General features: G+C 35.0%; 1 protein-coding gene across 6 annotated transcripts in view; it reads left to right on the top strand.

The window, feature by feature from the left end:
- Window positions 1-17,371, top strand: part of pisd (phosphatidylserine decarboxylase) — a 55,782-nt gene that overhangs the window by 13,024 nt on the left and 25,387 nt on the right. Inside the window, exon 4 of one of the 6 annotated variants that reach the window (XM_087251934.2) lies at window positions 5,067-5,336. The exons of 2 other annotated variants lie outside the window; for them this stretch is intronic. In XM_087251934.2, coding sequence (XP_087108060.1) covers window positions 5,275-5,336 — 62 coding nt within the window. In that variant the 5' untranslated portion in view covers window positions 5,067-5,274. Of the gene's footprint in view, window positions 1-3,055; window positions 3,129-5,066; window positions 5,537-17,371 lie in introns of those variants that run through there. 3 more of the 6 variants (XM_087251932.2, XM_087251935.1, NM_001079702.1) reach the window with 3 other exon arrangements.

Below are 17,371 nucleotides of genomic sequence, written 5' to 3'. Positions count from 1 at the left end.
CAGGAAATGCAAACGGCTGAAGAGTGAAAAGTTCACAGGTTTGCAAACCCCACCTAAAGTTATAATAATAATAGTAAGGCAGAATGAGGTGAATGTTGATACGCTAGCTGAGATCGAGTGTTTTCGGAGAAAGTGCCCGAATTTCGATGCGCTGTAAATGTAAAATCTAATACTGTACACATCATCGCCAAAGAAGCTCGCCTTTACTAAGTTTACATTGAAACGGCGGCTCATAACATAGTGCGATATTGCGCTGTTGGTCATCGCGAAAATCCTATTCTACCTGCATATAAATTAGGTCAATAATTAGGCCTGCTTTCCACAAACACAGAAAAATGAAGATCAGCTCATAATGAGACTGAACATTTAAAATTACACAAACCCAAACCAAAACCTTAAAAGAGTGGCAGAAGTCAGACTTTACTTTTTTTGTCATTCTTTCTTGAGATGTATAATACTTTTCTATTTAGTTACTGATGACTGCTTTGCAGCTCTCAGCTTTGAATTGAATGATTTATTGTAGTTTTTTGTTTCTTTTGTTGCCGAAAAATTATTTATTAATACAATAGCGCAAAATAAATATTTCTTACCGCAATGCTTCATTTTTGTTTGACACAAACCATAAATTTATTTTCCATAAAGTAACAGACTTTTTATAGCAGATAACTTACATTCAAGCACACTTAGGGCAGTAATTTATTGCTACTATTATTGTCATTTTCATCATTATTAATATTCTATAATTATTACACATTTCATTTTGGAATTATTGCACACAAATATCAATAAGTAATCACAGTATTAGTTAGATAGTTGTTTCTGGTTTTTCTGATGCTCCTAAATTATTTTTGCTGCTCCTAAATATTTGAAGTTGGGAGCACTGGTACAACCAAGTAAAAAAGTTCATTTCGAGCCCTGTATATATCTTGTTGTAAATAAAAAAGTAAAACATATTCGTATCAGCTTTGCAGATGGTAGGTAAAAGGGGAGTGGCCATTAAATGACTAGCGAAACATCATGATGAAATGTCGGGCCTGTAGCCTATACTATCTGAAAAGAGATGAGTGGAGTGTCAGAACCAGACGGAGAGACCGAGGCCACTGTAGATGAAACTGCAGCAGGTCATTGACAGTGACTCTGATCCAATGGAGTGGTGGCATCTCCAATGTTCCCACTTCCCGTGCATTAGCCGTCTGGCAAAAAATACTTCTGCATCTTAGCCACAAGCTCACCCTCCGATTTGCATTTAGCACAGGGGGCAATACTGTAACAAGCTCCAGGGCATCACTGAAGCCAGAAAATGTTGACAGGCTGGTGTTCCAGGCAAAGAACTTGAATGTCTAGTTTTATCAGAGTTCTGATGAAGAGAGAGTTAGTTTTTGTAAAAAGTTCACATTATTACATTGCTCTTGCGGTATTACACTGCTAATTTTTGTTTTGTTGTACACTGTTAAGTAAGATCTTGAGGTTTTTTGCTAAATAAATATGTTGAGAATGCATAATACTCTCCCATGTCTCTTTTTGATAAGGATACCTACCATTTACTTATTATATTTTCAACTTTATTCACATACTAAAGGGACAGGAAAGGCTACACCTCCTAAAATGTACCAAAAAAAAGGGGAAAAAAAGCTTATTATATCGTGATATTATACCGTCACCGTTCAAAAGAGGACAAATACCGTGATATTAATTTTAGGTCATATCGCCCACCCCTGCCGGCCGCTCTACCATTCAGGCCTGATTGGTAAATTGCTGCACAGATGGTTGTCCTTCTGTAAGGTTCACCTCTCTCCACAGAAGAACGCTGGAGCTTAGACAGAGTGATCATTGGGTTATTGATCACCTCCCTGACTAAGGCTATTCTCCCCTGATCACTCAGCTTAGATTGCCAGCCAGCTCTAGGAAGTCCTGGCGGTTCCAAATATCTTCCCCTTACGGATAATGAAGGCCACTGTGCTCTTTAGAACTTTCAGAGCAGCAGAAATGTTTCTGTAACCTTCCCCAGGTTTGTGCCTTTAGACAATCCTGTCTCAGAGGTCTACAGACAATTCCTTTGTCTTTATGCTTGGTTTGTGCTTTGACATGCACTGTCAATCCTAAGACCTTATATAGGCTGGTGTATGCCTTTTCAAATCATGTCCAATCAACTGAATTTACCACAGGTGAACTTCAATTAAGCTGCTGAAACATCTCAAAAATGATCAGTGGAAACAGAATGTACCTGAGCTCAATTTAGAGGTTCACAGCAAAGGCTGTGAATGCTTCTGTACATGCGTTTTTTCAGGTTTTCTATTTTTAACAAATTTGCAACAATTAAAAAAAAAAAAAATTACATTGTCATTATGTTGTATTGTGTGAAGAATTTTAAGAAAATTAATGAATTTAATCCATTTTGGAATAAGGCTGTAACATAAAAAAAATGTGGAAAATGAAGCGCTATGAATACTTTCCGGATGCACTGTATTACACTCTTTCATTGTTGTGCTGAATGAATGTGCTATCACTAAAATATTTTAAGACAATTGCATTTAATACTGCTTTGTCTGTATAAAATATATATAACATGTTAATGTTCTTTGCTTTTAATCTTGTAAAGTTGTAATGAAAAAAATGTTCCGATTATAAAATCCATTTTGATACATCATCCAGTTCGGCATGTTACACCCTTACAGACCGATTCTCCAAAGTAATATAAAGTCTGAGCAATCCAAGAAAAGTAAAAAAATAAATCTACGAGTCACAGACAGTGTGTTGCAATAGTTGTTGCAAAGCATAAAAGCATCCGCTCTATTCATACACTGTTGTGACAAGTGTAATGATGACTCAAATGGTTTCCCTAATGAATTTAACCACAAGCACAAAGTCCTTTTTTTAGTTTCTAATTTCATTGTTGAAAATGTCTACAGCTAATGTGTGTGTTTATGGAGTGGGATGGGCTTTTTGACAGTCATGAAATAGGAAGTAAGCTGTTATATCCATTGGTCTGGTTAATAGTTAGTGATGACATCACAGCACACACATGCCATATCTGAGCGGATCCCACTAAAGAGACAGTGAGAGGAGTGTAAACCTTTGAGAAGAACGACAGACCTCCTATTGTGTAACTCGGTCTAAAGATTTCCAATGTAAGTCATTGTTTCTTTTAAAAGTTTAGTAATGGTTTTGTACTTTTAATGTGGGTTTAAATTAAAATTGTATCTTTAGGTTGTAGAGTGGGTAGAATAGGCTAGGAAAAAAATAATTTTTATGGCTTAAGTTTTAGGTACAGGAATACACATTGGTACAGAATCATAAGATGCGTAGAAACAGGAAGATTTGCTTCCTGCTTAATAGGAAGTTGTGAGTTCATGTGATTTGCACACAGTGAAGTGTGCTAACTTCTGGTGTTTCTCTAAAGATCATTTGAACTCGGCATCAGAAGTTTGTGTTATTTGATAACGTATTAAAATTTGCTCTGCATATATATCGTTCTTGATTGTGACCGAAATTATCATTTTAACATCAAAATAAAATAATGTTGCAAATAGATTGAGAATGAAATGTTAATTTGTTAAAGTAAATATTAATAAAGTTTATATTCACTCGACATAACATATTATATCTTATAAATGAGACAACATTATTCTAGCATAAATCTAATTATATTCGATTACACTTTATTTTGATGGTCCATTTGAGCATTAGTAGACTGTTAAATTAAAAATTAAAAAAACTAATTAAAGACTACTAGACAAGGATTTTAAAATTAGACTATTTTAATGAATTAAAAAAAAAAACTCTCCAGGAAATATTTTAAGTTATTTATCATCTATTAAAGTATGAAATTATAATGTTTTTAATTGGACTGATTTGGACTGAGCATCACTTAATAATTTATAAAGTGTTTGTTGTTATTATTATGTAATATGTTTTAATCAATATTGATCTTTCTGTGAAATAAACCTTAGCTGTTGATGTGGCAATTAAAATGATATATATACGTATACACACACACACACACACACACACACACACACACACACACACACATATATATATGTATATATATATATATATATATATACACACAGTTGAAGTCAGAATTATTAGCCCCCTGTTTATTTTGACCCCCAATTTCTGTTTAACAGGGAGATATCTTCAACACATTTCTAAACATAATAATTTTAATAACTAATTTCTAATAACTGATTTATTTTACCATGATATTTAAAGGCTTAACTAGGTTAATTAGGTAGATTAGGGTAATTAGGCAAGTTATTGTATAGCGATGGTTTGTTCTGTAGACAGTCTAAAAAATAACTTAAAGTGGCTAATCATTTTGACTTTAAAATGTTTCTTAAAAATAAAAAACTGCTTTTATTTTTTGCCAAAATAAAACAAATAAGACTTTTTCCAGAAGAAAAAAATATTATCTGACATACTGTGAAAATTTCCTTGCTCTGTTAAACATCATTTGAGGAAAAAAATTTCAAAGGGCGGGCTAATCTGATTTTAACTGTAAATATGCTGAGCACTATATCAAAGTGAAATTGTAATGTTTTTAATGTAAATCTGGACAGATTTTGTCATTGCTTATTGATTAAGGCTGTTATTATTATTATTATTATTATTATTATTATTGTGTAATATGATTTAATCTATATTGATCTTTCCATGAAATAATCCTAAGCTTTTGACATGGTAATAAAGAAATAAACAAACAATAGTAAAACGTAGTGTTTCAAATGATAGTGGCAGAGTAGAAATGTTTAAAGTTACATTTGTATTTATTATATGTATCATGTACAACGTGTTTATATATCCTTGTGGATGTATATATACATTATACATGAATCCTATATATTTTGTTTGTTGATTAATTGAGTTGCAAGTTATTTTGATATCAGAAAATATTGATCCCAAAAATGGTGAGCTGGTTTCTCTTTATCCTTTAGTTTAGAAACAGATGATATAGAGGGGGGATGGGGTCAAATATAGAATTCAGGATCTAGTGAGCACATGTTGACAGGATTGTCAAACCCCTCCCTCTCCCCCTCCTTTTCATATCGCCGCCTTCCCACCAGCATTAGGCCGTGAATTCAGCAGAGGCTTGAAGGAGGAGGTGGACCCATTTACCAGCCCGCCAATCACAGCTCTGCATCCCACTGGCAACGAGCAAAGAGGGGACGGTCTTTAAGCTTTGCAGCGGAGTACCACGGGGCCAAACGAACAGAGGGAGCACGAGAGAGAGGGCTAAAGCCTGCGATACACAATAATCCCTCCACAGTGATCATGTGTCAGCGGAGCCTAAAGCAGCAGCAGAAGGGGCCGGTGCGGAGTGCTGCGGGGAAATGGTGAGATGCTGCAGGTCTTTGCACAGCTCTCCTTCTTGCTACAATCTCCACAGGGTCAGGGTTGATGTGCGGCGTTTCCGCCAACTGGGCTCCTCGGCAGGAGCAACAGGGGAGCCCGCAAACGGCGCCCACAACGCCGGCTCGGGAGGCCCTGGAGCCCCGGGGGGCCCGTCTCAGCTCAGCCACCGGAGCCGATTCAGGTACCGGCGAGGAGTGCGTGAGATGCTAGGCAGTAGTTTAGCTTGATCGTGCGTATGTGTGTGGATGATGTGGGTGAATTGAATGTAGGGCGACGGTGTGACTCGGAGTGAGAGAGGACAGCTGAATGATCAGTGGGGCTGGAAACTGGGCGAGCAAGCGAGAGGGGATTACAGAGATATTTGCACAAACTCGGCCACCCTGTAGAGGGACAGTCAGTGTGCACTGGGAGTTTTTCTGATTTGTTTGATATCCCCTCTTCCCCGCTTTGGCCTAATTTCGACGTAGTGTCGGGGTGTTGTCGCTAACCCTCTCTGTCTGATTCCAATCGCACAGTTTGCAGAGCTCCACTCAGAGCAGATGCTGTTCTCCGTGAGCGAGCGAAAGATGCGAAGAGCCGAGGGAGGCTCATATTCAGCCAGTGATTGGTCAACGTGTGCCTGCAATGGAGAAACAAGGGGGGCTCTGTAAAAGAGAACCAGTCTGACTCTGAAGACTTTAAATTGTCTTTACTGGCTGCGGTCATCACCTCTCAAATGTCCTCTGCAGTTTGTGTGATGCACTTTAAATAGCGAGGTTTTTTTTTCAAGGCTATTCATCTACGCTGTACAGGTTGGGGGAGGGTAGAGGCGCTCGAAATTCAATTGAATGATAACCTGATAACTGAGCGCTCTCGTTAAAAAACCCAGCAGTCATTGTTTTGAGCTCTTGGGTGCACTAGGATGCAGCACACACTGTGGCATATTAACTGGATTTGCGAAACAGTAGAAGAGGTTGCATAATGTGTAGGAAAGGTTAGACTGGCCACTTGAACAGTTCTTTTGCAAATGGACTTATAGGATGGAAACAATATTTGCATGGAGGAGGTGCTAAATGCTGGGTATTAGGTTCTTTGTTGGGTTATGCAAGGATTGTTTTTGGCCTATTGTTGCCTGTCAGGGAAAAAAAATCTTGAAAAGCAAGATGAGTTAAGATAGTGTTTTGTACAAATACTTTGTTGTATTAGTTTCAAGTAGACAGGTATTAGAGACTAAGGTTGTCACGATACCATTAATTAATCTTACGATACAATACCAGCTAAAGTGTCAAGATACCAAGTAGTATTGCGATACTGTAATTCATAACTCAATTAATAAGGATAATAGTCAGAAATACTATATTTTATATTATAATAGGCCTACTTTAATTTAATTCATAATTCCCTTAAGGCCAAAAGGTATTATTTGCACATCCCTTCACCTAAAATATATTCATTCTTTGTGTTTATTTTGTAGATAACTGACCAACAAAAAATACATTAAAATAAAGAGACAAATTATACCAAATGAAATTTGTAACAAAAAGAGCATTTCTCCAACAATATTAGGCTATATGAAGTGGTCAAAAATTGTTTTAATGTTTTCTGTTGCTATTTTGGGTTTTACATTTATTGTTTTTTTAGTCTTACCAGATAACAATCCAAATTAATGCAACATTTTTGTGAGTTGTTCTTTTAAAGAGACTGTCGGGATCGCTAATAAATCATATTGACAGGAACAGAAATGAACCGATGCAGAACTGAAGCGTAAGAAAACATGCAATAGGCTACTATAAAAGGCGTGATGCAGACTACAACAGGGCTTCACTGACTATTCAAATACAATGGTCTATTGCTGCACAAACATGTCAGCATTTTAGTGACTTTTCCACATGCAACATTATCTTTTGTAGAGAAACCATTAATGATGATTCTACCGTCTACAAGCTACAGTGGCACCAGCAGTATTATGAAGCCATAGTATCGCGATACTACCATATACTGGTAAGCCGTGCAACCCTATTAGAGACAGTCCAGTTATAAGGTTTAATACGAATAGTGTCGTCACGCCATGTGGTTATAAGAACTTATCAATTGCCACTTGTTTACATTTGAATGGACATGAGAATTAGTAAATCATTCAGAAATGTCTTTTTTAAAATGTATATGAATTAAGCTAAATAATCACAATTTGATTGAACATAGTTTTATGTGCATTATTTTAGGTTAAAAACCACAACATACTATATCAATATTATAATCTCAAACTGAATAGGAATACAAAATAAATTGTTACTTCAGTGCTTCCCACACATAGACTTTACTTCGGTTTGCTGCCATGGTATATTAACTGCCGCCAAAGTTTTTAGTGATAACACATGAATAATAATATAAATTTCAACCATGTTTTACTTTTTTCTATCCATCCAAGAAAGCCAAACATTCGCCATCGATTAACCAGTGGAAAAATCTTCTCTTGCTCAGCAGGTTTGCAGGGTGTCAGCAGGGTCTTAAAGTATTAAATGTTGATAAATCAATTATGAGAAAAATAAGGGCTTTAAAAGGTATTAAAAATTCTTAATCAAATTTTTACGAGCTCTTAAATTTTCTTCAAGCCTTGTCCTAAATATTTGACTCCAAAAAAAGCATAAATATAGCATAAAATATATATTTTCCTCCTAATATTAACAATGGCGATGTTGTGTAATTTGCGACAAATGCGGGAAGGTGATGTTATGATCTACATGTAGTGAAACAGATGGGAAAATGTAAGCTTGCGTACTCATGGTTGCTCATGTCGCTAAAAACAACAGCATAATTTGTTTTTTCAAGCTTTGTTTTTTCCAAGCTTATCTGAGTTCTTTTGTATAGTTGTGCTCCATTGATTTATTTAACAACAACTGTTTATTAACAACTGTTTATTAAATTAAAGGTTTGATACTGATTAGAACTTGAAGTGGCGATGAGGTCTTAAAACTTTCTCAGAAGGTCTTTGAAAAGCTTTTGAAATTATCTTTAGAGTTCCTGCATATACACTGGTTTGGTACGTCTGGTTCTGTGTATGCAAGAAGCATCATCACACAGACAATCACACGTGCTCTGTAGACCCACAGAGATGTGCCTTTTGCGCCAAAATAGGTCCGGTCGTAGTTTTTGAATCTCTTAAAATGTCTGGGATTTGTTTTTTTTTTTCGCTTTCTAAAGTTGCCGTTATTTGTATGCGTTTTTGCGTCAACTTTTAGCAGCTGACTGCTCACGCACAGCTGCAAGAGAAACATTCAATGATTAATCGTTTAATAAAGGACTCTGATAAATTTTACCATATACTCAAAGAAAACTAAATTTACTGGCTGCAAAATATTTGAACACCATAAGAAATTGCTAATCAACTGATTTGCCTTATTTAAATAATCTACACTTTTTATATTAGTCCTTATTATAATTTCTATTTTAATATATGCAATTATTATTTTATATATATTTTATTAATTTAATTATGTTAATATATTACTTAACTATATATCTAATATGCTTTGGCAATACTGTAGATGTCATGCCAATAAAGCAACTAATGGACCATTTATGTGCTGTAGGTAAAAGGTGTGTTTCAATCCGGCTACCTCCGCGAGTATATTTCAAACCTGCGGGAAGCACTGAATTTATAGCAGCTTTTGTGTTGCTAAACAGGTCCAAAACCCTGTTCAGTTTGTTCTGTAGCAGATGAGTGTGATTCTGGCACTGTTTGTTAAAGCATCATATGAAAGCATCATGTGTTGGTGGTTGTACACTTAATGCTCAAATGTGTTTGAAAATAACACACCACCTACACACAACTCAACCTAACAGATAGTGTTAACCAAAGCAGACATCATACAAAAACATTTGCTGATCCAACCATGCCATTTTAGTTTGCATCTCCTAGTCTTTGAGGTCATTTATCATATAATTTGCGTTAACAAAAAACTCCAACCTTGCACAGCAAGTTCAATGGCATTGATTGTACTTATTACTGTGATGGCATTGATTGTACTTATTACTGTGATGTGGTACCTAAAAAGGGTAGATTCAGACCAGGGTTGTTCTCGAGAAAAGATTTAATTGGTCAACTAGTAGTCCTTCATTTTAACCATTAGTTGACTGATCACATTTTATTAGGGAACTATTTAAATTATATGAGCCTTTACTTGGCTATGTAGCCTAATAAGCACACAAGAGCATGTATAAAGACATTTTGCTTTTTATGTACAGTATTTATCCTTAATGAAAGTAATCACAGTTTTTTTATGCACTTTAAAAAAGACCTTTGGTTCTCAAAGACCTAGACTGTATACAGTTTGCCTTATTATTCTGCAAAAGCACAATGTTTTGTTTTTATTGCACACAACTGAACATGAAGTTAGCAAGTAATAGAGGTTTTTAATGTCTCAGTATCAGTTGGTACCAAGTTGATACGTTTAACAACCCTAATTTAAAGTCAATGAATGATAGGCGAGCATTTACATGTCATGCCTGACGTACTGTTACCGCATAAACTAGCTCTCAATGATTACATTATAGAAATTATTTCAATTTAAATAAAATTATGTGTAATAAATCTGACTAATAAATGTTGGTGACCAAAACTCTTCTAGCCCTAATCTAGACTTGCTAACTTAGAGAATCAGCACTAACCACCGTTAGGTCATTACTATTGTCCTGAATCGTACTGTACTGCAACCGTAAACAAATTATTGACAGACAGTGCCAGAATGTTCTGTTTTTCACTTTTGAGATGCACAGGAGTTGTGCTTTACTGGATATTTGTTGGACAGTTGGTAATGTTATCAAGATTGCCGCCAAGTGATGACTTATCACTATTTACATTGGCTCAAACCCGAGTTGTGACTGGACTGGTCTGCAGTGCAGAGTATGGTCTGATGTCTGTTTATAGTAACAGCAATAAAAATTTACACCTCTTTATGGGACAGGCCCACACATCGGATGCTGTTACGATGACGCACGACAGGTCAATGTACTTAAAGATTGTGAAGGCCCAAGCGCCAAAAGGTTGTCCACTGAGCCTGTACTGACCTTGTATGGGCTAGCGTTGCCATAGTTTTTATCGTCGGTACACTGAGGAGAATTACGGTTTGATTACTCATCCTGACCACAGTGCAAGTGTTGATCTCTCAAACAGATTATTGAATGTTTTAAAAGGGTCCCTTGTAAGGCCTTGTGAATATTCTTGACAAAGTCAGGTGATTCATTGAGTTTGTTTTAGGCCATGTATGGCTAAGTCTCCTCTGCCCACAGGTCAGAACAGGGTTTCATCCTGATTAAGGTGGACATAGTATTATATTCTATAGATAGCCCTTGTAGCTGCAGCTCTGCACGGCCCGCTGTCAACCCCGCTGGTGCTGTGTCATCACTTTCAGGCCAAGTATGACCCACTTTACTGACATACTAATGCTAATCTCACTTTAGCCAGAAGCAGTTAGCTCTTAGTGTCATTCTCAGTAGAAAAAAAAGCGAGCAGTTATGGCACAACAAGACGATGTGCTCATTTGGTCATCCAAGGACCCAGGGTAGAGGTGAAACCTTTTTTTTTTTTGCATGCTCTGTTCCAGTCGGTGAACAGCTGTGTTGATCTTAAATGTTATCCGCCTGCACAGGTGCTAAAAATAGCGCTGTGGTCACAAAAAATAAAATAAAAAAAGATTACTGCCGGTTATCCCTCATGGCTTCGGTAGTTCTGTGGAAACATCCCGCTCGGCGTAACCTACAAAATTCATGTTTGTTTGAGTTAAGTAGGTTTATGTTGATTAAAATGCTCCAGTTTTGGTGACAGCGTGCAGAAAGAAAATTGCCCTTTATTTGCTCACCCTAATCTTGATGCTGCTCATCTCGACTTCTAGATATTAAGGAAAAAAATGTTCACCATAACATTAAATTGAAGTCAAGAATTTTTGGAATAGAAGGATTAGTGGTCTTTCTTTTTTGGCTCAGTTATCTCACTTAGATTATAATGTAGGCTTATTCAGGTCTCTGGATATTTTTGTAAAAGAAAACTGAGAATAAAACTATTGGTCAAAAAACGTATTGATCAACTAAAATAAATTTAAAAAGTCACATTAAATTAAAAGCTTTTTTAGTAAAAATATTCATTGTCAGAATTAATAAGTACTACTTTTTGTTGTCAGAGGTCATAAGCACTTAAGTGCAAAAAATCTGATCTGTGGCTGTTGGGAAGTGCTTTAGATTGCGCCTTTACAGACAAACTTTAAAGTTCTTAAATTTTAGGGGGGAAAAAAAACCTCAAACTAGGTATCGCTGTAAATCAAATCAAGGTAAACTTAATGGTTTTTACAAATATAAGTAGATTGAACATAAAACAATTGTTGTCTTTAAAAAAAAATTCAAGAATTGTCATGTTTCCAATCATTTTTAATAAGCAATTTGAAAAAACATCAAAAATAAGTAATGTTTAACTACGTACAAAAACATTAATGGTGGTGTATGTAAGTTTTTGACTCTTCAAATGCAGCGTTCACACCAGACCCATATGAAGCATCAAGCGTGGGTGATTTACATGTTAAGTCAACGTAAAGACAAAAATAGACATCCTGTGGTATGAAACGCGTGAATGAAGCAGCGCAAGTTGAGCGTTTTGTGTGATTTGAGGAATCTGCTCGATTTGGAAAATCAGTACTTAGCGGCCATAATAACCAATCATGAGCTTTGTCTTGTAGGGGCGTGATCATGACGTAGCGCTAGGCATGGGACGATAACCATTTTCAAGGTATACTGCAGTTTGGAAAAGTCAAGGTTTTAAAAAGTTTTTTATATGTTTTTTAGGACAACAGTATCTTCAGCAGAAAAATATATCAAAAGATGCCATTTTAAATTGTAAAAAAAAAAAAATTAAAATCTGTTTTTGAAATAAAAGAAAAGAGTAGAAGTCAATGATTTATTTGAATTATTTAGCCTGACATGTTTACTGTTTCAAAATATTAAAAAAGTTTCTCAAAATAAAATGTATTGGGTTCAAAGGGGAAAAAGTTTTTACCTTGATCAGAAAGGATCGAGTGGACTCAGACAAGGTTCTAAATGAATTGATGCTGTTTTTTAGCCTTCATAAAGCACATAAACACAGTTATTCTCTTAATAAAGTCCATGTTAGCCATTTAGCATCAAATCTAAAGTCACTGGGCAGACAGGAGCCCGGCCCATGATGCAAATCCGCGTCTTTTGTGAAGTGAATGTGACACTTGAATGAAGCGAGTAAACTCAAAATGTTCACGCATTTATTTTTGCACAAATAGCATGATTTATCCGCACATGCAGTGTCTGGTGTGAACACAGCATTAAGCATAAAAATACCATAATATGTTTGCAGATATTTAAGAAACATTGCAAGTAAACATTCTTGTTTATTTGAAAAACAAAGCTAAAGTCAGATATTCTGCTTTGAAAATGTACGTTATGTGCCAAAACGGTTGTCTTTGATTTAATTGTCTTTGTTTTAACGGCCCACTGCCACTTTAGCCAATTATATTTGCCAATTAATTGCCTTGATGGGAAAACAGTGTATTTCATTCATTCAGTCAGAAAGGCTCTGTGCATCCGCGTCTGAAATGCGACCTCCGGTGGACAGTAGCAGACTCAGATGAGTCTCAAATGAGACACAGATTCAGAGTTTCACATGAGGTAAATATTAATTTGCAAAAAATCTAAATATTCTGAATGTAAACATTAGGTGAGCAGGTTACATTGTAACCCCATGTCCTAACAACACACTACATCATAAGATTTGCAGTGATAAGCAATTTGGCTGTTTGCACCAGACGAAACACAACAGAAATTTAAATACAGCCATTCAGAAGCACAGAATAGTGCACTTACTGCACTCCAACAAAATGTTAAGGTTTATAATGTAATTAATACATATGAAACCTTTTTAACATTATTAAATGTAGATGCTGAATCACTGATGTGTGTTGGCTTGCACTGAGTCACAGTTGTAAAGTTCAATATCAAATGGTTTATTTTATTTTTAAGATCTGAGGTGAACTATCTGCTGCTGCTTTCAGTAGTATGACAATAAATATAATGTAAAATGGCATTTAAACTCACATTGTTACCATTTAACACTGAATAAAGCACATGAGGTGTCCCTGAGCTGATCATTGTCAGTTTATCTTGTTGTTTAGCTGCAAGAAATACAAGTCATTTCTAAAATATCAATTTCAGGTGCTGGTTAGAACAAAATCTTTTGATATTGAGAATGTTCCTATTACGTGCCATTGCTTTTATTTAGAACACTGATTAAATCAGCCTCAAATCAGCTCTAGGCACACTTCTGTTGTTGTCATCATTCTGGCAACCTGCGTTTGCTTGTGTTTTGAACCAGGCGCGCAATACCTAGTTCAACCACTGGGTGTGAAACGTACATACCGCACCTTTAACATGAAAAACTTTCTTTATTCCTAGTTTAGTGTCTGTGCAAATGATTGATTTATTTTATCACTACAAGGTTTGCACATGTGTTAAAGTAAGCAGTGAAAACATTAGCCTTTGCTTTGGGCTAAATTGGACGTGTCATGTTAACTCTGTTTAACTTGAATGACTAAAACTGAATATAAATAGAATTTTTTTATTAAATACACAAAATAAAAACTAAACTGAAATTTACAGCAAATTAAATTGTACAAAAACTCCTTTAAAAATGCAAAACTTGAATTTCCTTGCTCCCGTCAAGTATTCCTCATCATGTATCGTTTCTAGAGCAAGTGTAGCAGGAAGGTGATGATAAACCCTAAATGAGACTAAAGGTGTTAAGCAGATGAAAGCAGCCTTTGCTTAGACTGATGTAAGTGGAATTGAGCTGAAAGCAGTACTGTGTGTGTTCAGTGTATTCGAGAGCCTGAGTAACTGTGAGCCACCATTAGGTTAAGTTTGCAGTGGAGAATTGCTGTTTCTGTCTCTTTTTCTGTCTCGAGTATCTTTTCTAGCATTTATCTTCTGCTGTTTATTGTCTTCTGTATGTGCGGCTTTGTGTTTGGTCTTTGGCATGTGTGAGTGGGCTGGTGTGTGTATGTTTCTGCATGTATTAAAAATATTTCTTTCCTCCTTTCTACCATCTTGATAGAGCAGCTCGATTCTGATTTTATAGGGCAAATCTCAAGAAAACATGTTCATTTCACCCTAAAAATCATAAAGAAAAATAAAAAAACACAACATTGTTCAATTCAATATTATTAGGTAATGCATTAGCTTATATTAACAAACTTTTAATATATTTCGCATTGTGCGTTAGAGTTTTTTTAATGTTAGCTAATAAAAATATGACAGTTGATTGTTCGTTAGCGCAGGTTAGTTGAATATAATATTAAACAAAAACAGATGCAACTTTTAATTTCAGTCATTTCAATGTCTAAAATGTTGACATTATTTAAACTAAGATGAATAGATGCTTTAGTAGTGTAGTAGCTAGCTATTATTACCTAAAGATGACTTAATATTTAGAGCTACCAATCTTTTTTTCTGGGACCATTATGGTTATATGCATTGACATTTTCATTAAAATTAAGCACATTTCGTCCAAATTGATCTATTTACAGACATTTTATTATTTTAAGTTCTATTTGATAATTATATCTACAAATATTTATTTATTATTCTTAGTGGTGTTATAATTGATGATTTTGATTTATTTATTTTCGAACAGAAATATTATAATCCTTTAACATAAATACATTTCAACATAGTCGAAATGGAGCGGGATGAAACACAAGCTTATTATTTTTCCACCCCATTACCACACATATAATTCATCTATTACTTAAAGTTTTTTCTTCTTTTACTTATCTCTTCTTTTTACATGGGACATAAAAGCTTTGTATGAGACCTATTTGATCCTTTGACATATTATATGTTTGATTCCATTTGTTCATTTACATTTTATAATATAGACCAAAAAAATACATTGTACTGCAAACAGCAATGTATTGAAATTTCATCATACCTTTTCATTTGAACCTTTTTAAATATTTTCTATTCATCTTTATATTTCTTTAATAATATATATTTCTACATTTTTAAAAATAGTTTAATATCCTGACATTGTTTGAGATCTGTTCTAGATTTCCATTATTTTACACCACATACAGACATTCACATACTTTTAAAAGTTGTCCTTGTTTTCAACCTCCTAAAATTTTGTTCTTCTCTCAGATTATATCCCCTTGTCTTTTGTATGCACTTCGGAAGTAATTTATTCCTAGCTTTAAACATAAATTGTGCTGTTTTAAATGTAATCAAATCATTGGACTTAAGTATCTTCTATATAAAAACATTTGAATGCTCCAAATACCCCACATTTTCCATCAGTCTAATTATTTTTTTGTACATTGTACACAAGGATCGTAAATTAGATTTATATGCATTCCCCCAAATTTCAACACAATTCATTTTTGTGCTATTTAATTTAATAATTTGTGTATATAATATTGCATTGAGATAATAGCAGTTGACAAAAGATATGCTCCTTAAGAGAATGTTAAAAAAAGAGTGAAAGTGTGTACTTCATTTAATGTCAGTAAATCTATACAATCTAATTTGTTTCCACATTATAAAATCTCACCATTGTCTTTCTTAAGAATTTTAGGGTGAAATACAATCAGGGCTTGTTTTTGAAAGATTCACTCTGTAACATTAGGACTCAATCCTGTTCCTGTGGGCCTACCTTTAACGTCTAATGCCAAGCCTATTCAATTACACCTAAACCAATTACTTAAGACCTTCAGGAAAGTTTGATGATTACAAACACGTTGGAAAAGGATCTGAACTCTACAGGAAGAGAGAGGGATCCAGGAACAGGATTGGGACCTCTGCTCTACAACAGTTGCATCATCTGGATATACTGTACTGGTCAAAACTCTTAGTCCAGTAGTAGTTTCACCAACAAAAGTGGTTTTAAGTCAGTTATTTCTTGCATTTGGTTTTGCAGTAATGCACAAAGAAACAGAACTATCTGAGACACTGTGGCAAACATCTTAAAAACTATATTAAAGTGCACCTAGGACAAAGCGCAAAGGGCGGTTATACCAAATGCTGATTTAAGTTAGTTGACGGAAAATTAGTTAATTAGTCAATTTATTGTGTATTAATGGCACTTTTTTCTCACTTTGCAACATGTTTTAAAGTGCCTAAAAGTTTTTACAGTAGCTTGTGTTTTGGTTATGTTTTTGCACAAAAATCTTACTGGATTGTGACAATTAATAGTACAAAAATAATGTTTGGAACGGCTATACAATTAATCGAAATGAAATTGCAGTCATGATTATTCAAAAGCTGTAACTCATGCACTTGTTGTCTGGGAAGCACAGTAGTGTGAAATCATCGTCAAAAGCCAGAGGGCACTCTTGTGTGGAAAAAATTTATGAAGAAACCCACGGAAATCCCCATATTGATTGTTGAATTTTCATTCATTTAACATGAATAATCTGAAAGAAGGATTTATTTAACTCAACTGAAGCTATGAAGTGAATAAAATTGTGTTATTAAATGTAATATTGATGTCATTATCGCCTGATTAAATCTTCTGTGACTATAAATCCAATTTTGTGTAGCTTGTCAGTGATATACAACCAAGTAGTAAATGCTGCTCCATCTGAAAGCACGTTCTGGAGATTTCCTGCTGATTACAGAACCAGCTTTCCTGACAAATGTTAAGAAATAATCTTCGATTAATTGAGCAGCCTTGTAAACTGCAGTCTTGTAAACTGATATTTTTTACTGGCACACTACAAAAAATGATGGAAATAACTGACATAAAGCCATTTTTTGTTGGTGGTGAAAATACTATTGGTCTTAATCTGTGGTCACACTACACTTTTAGCTCCATAGACTTCTATTGATACGTATGCGAATGCGCCCGACTGGAAACGTTAGCTCATGTGACAAGTTTCACATGTTTCTGAAGTTCAAGCTTTGTGAACTCTGACCTTCGAATTCACATGACATGAATGTGTAAGGCCAAAAGAAGATCGTAGATAGATTT

Source organism: Danio rerio, chromosome 5 (genome assembly GCF_052040795.2).
Source record: "Danio rerio strain M-AB ecotype USA chromosome 5, GRCz13ab, whole genome shotgun sequence".
In the NCBI taxonomy this organism is placed as follows: Eukaryota; Metazoa; Chordata; class Actinopteri; order Cypriniformes; family Danionidae; genus Danio; species Danio rerio.
Note: the sequence above shows the minus strand (reverse complement) of the source record. Positions and strands in the feature narration are given on the sequence as shown.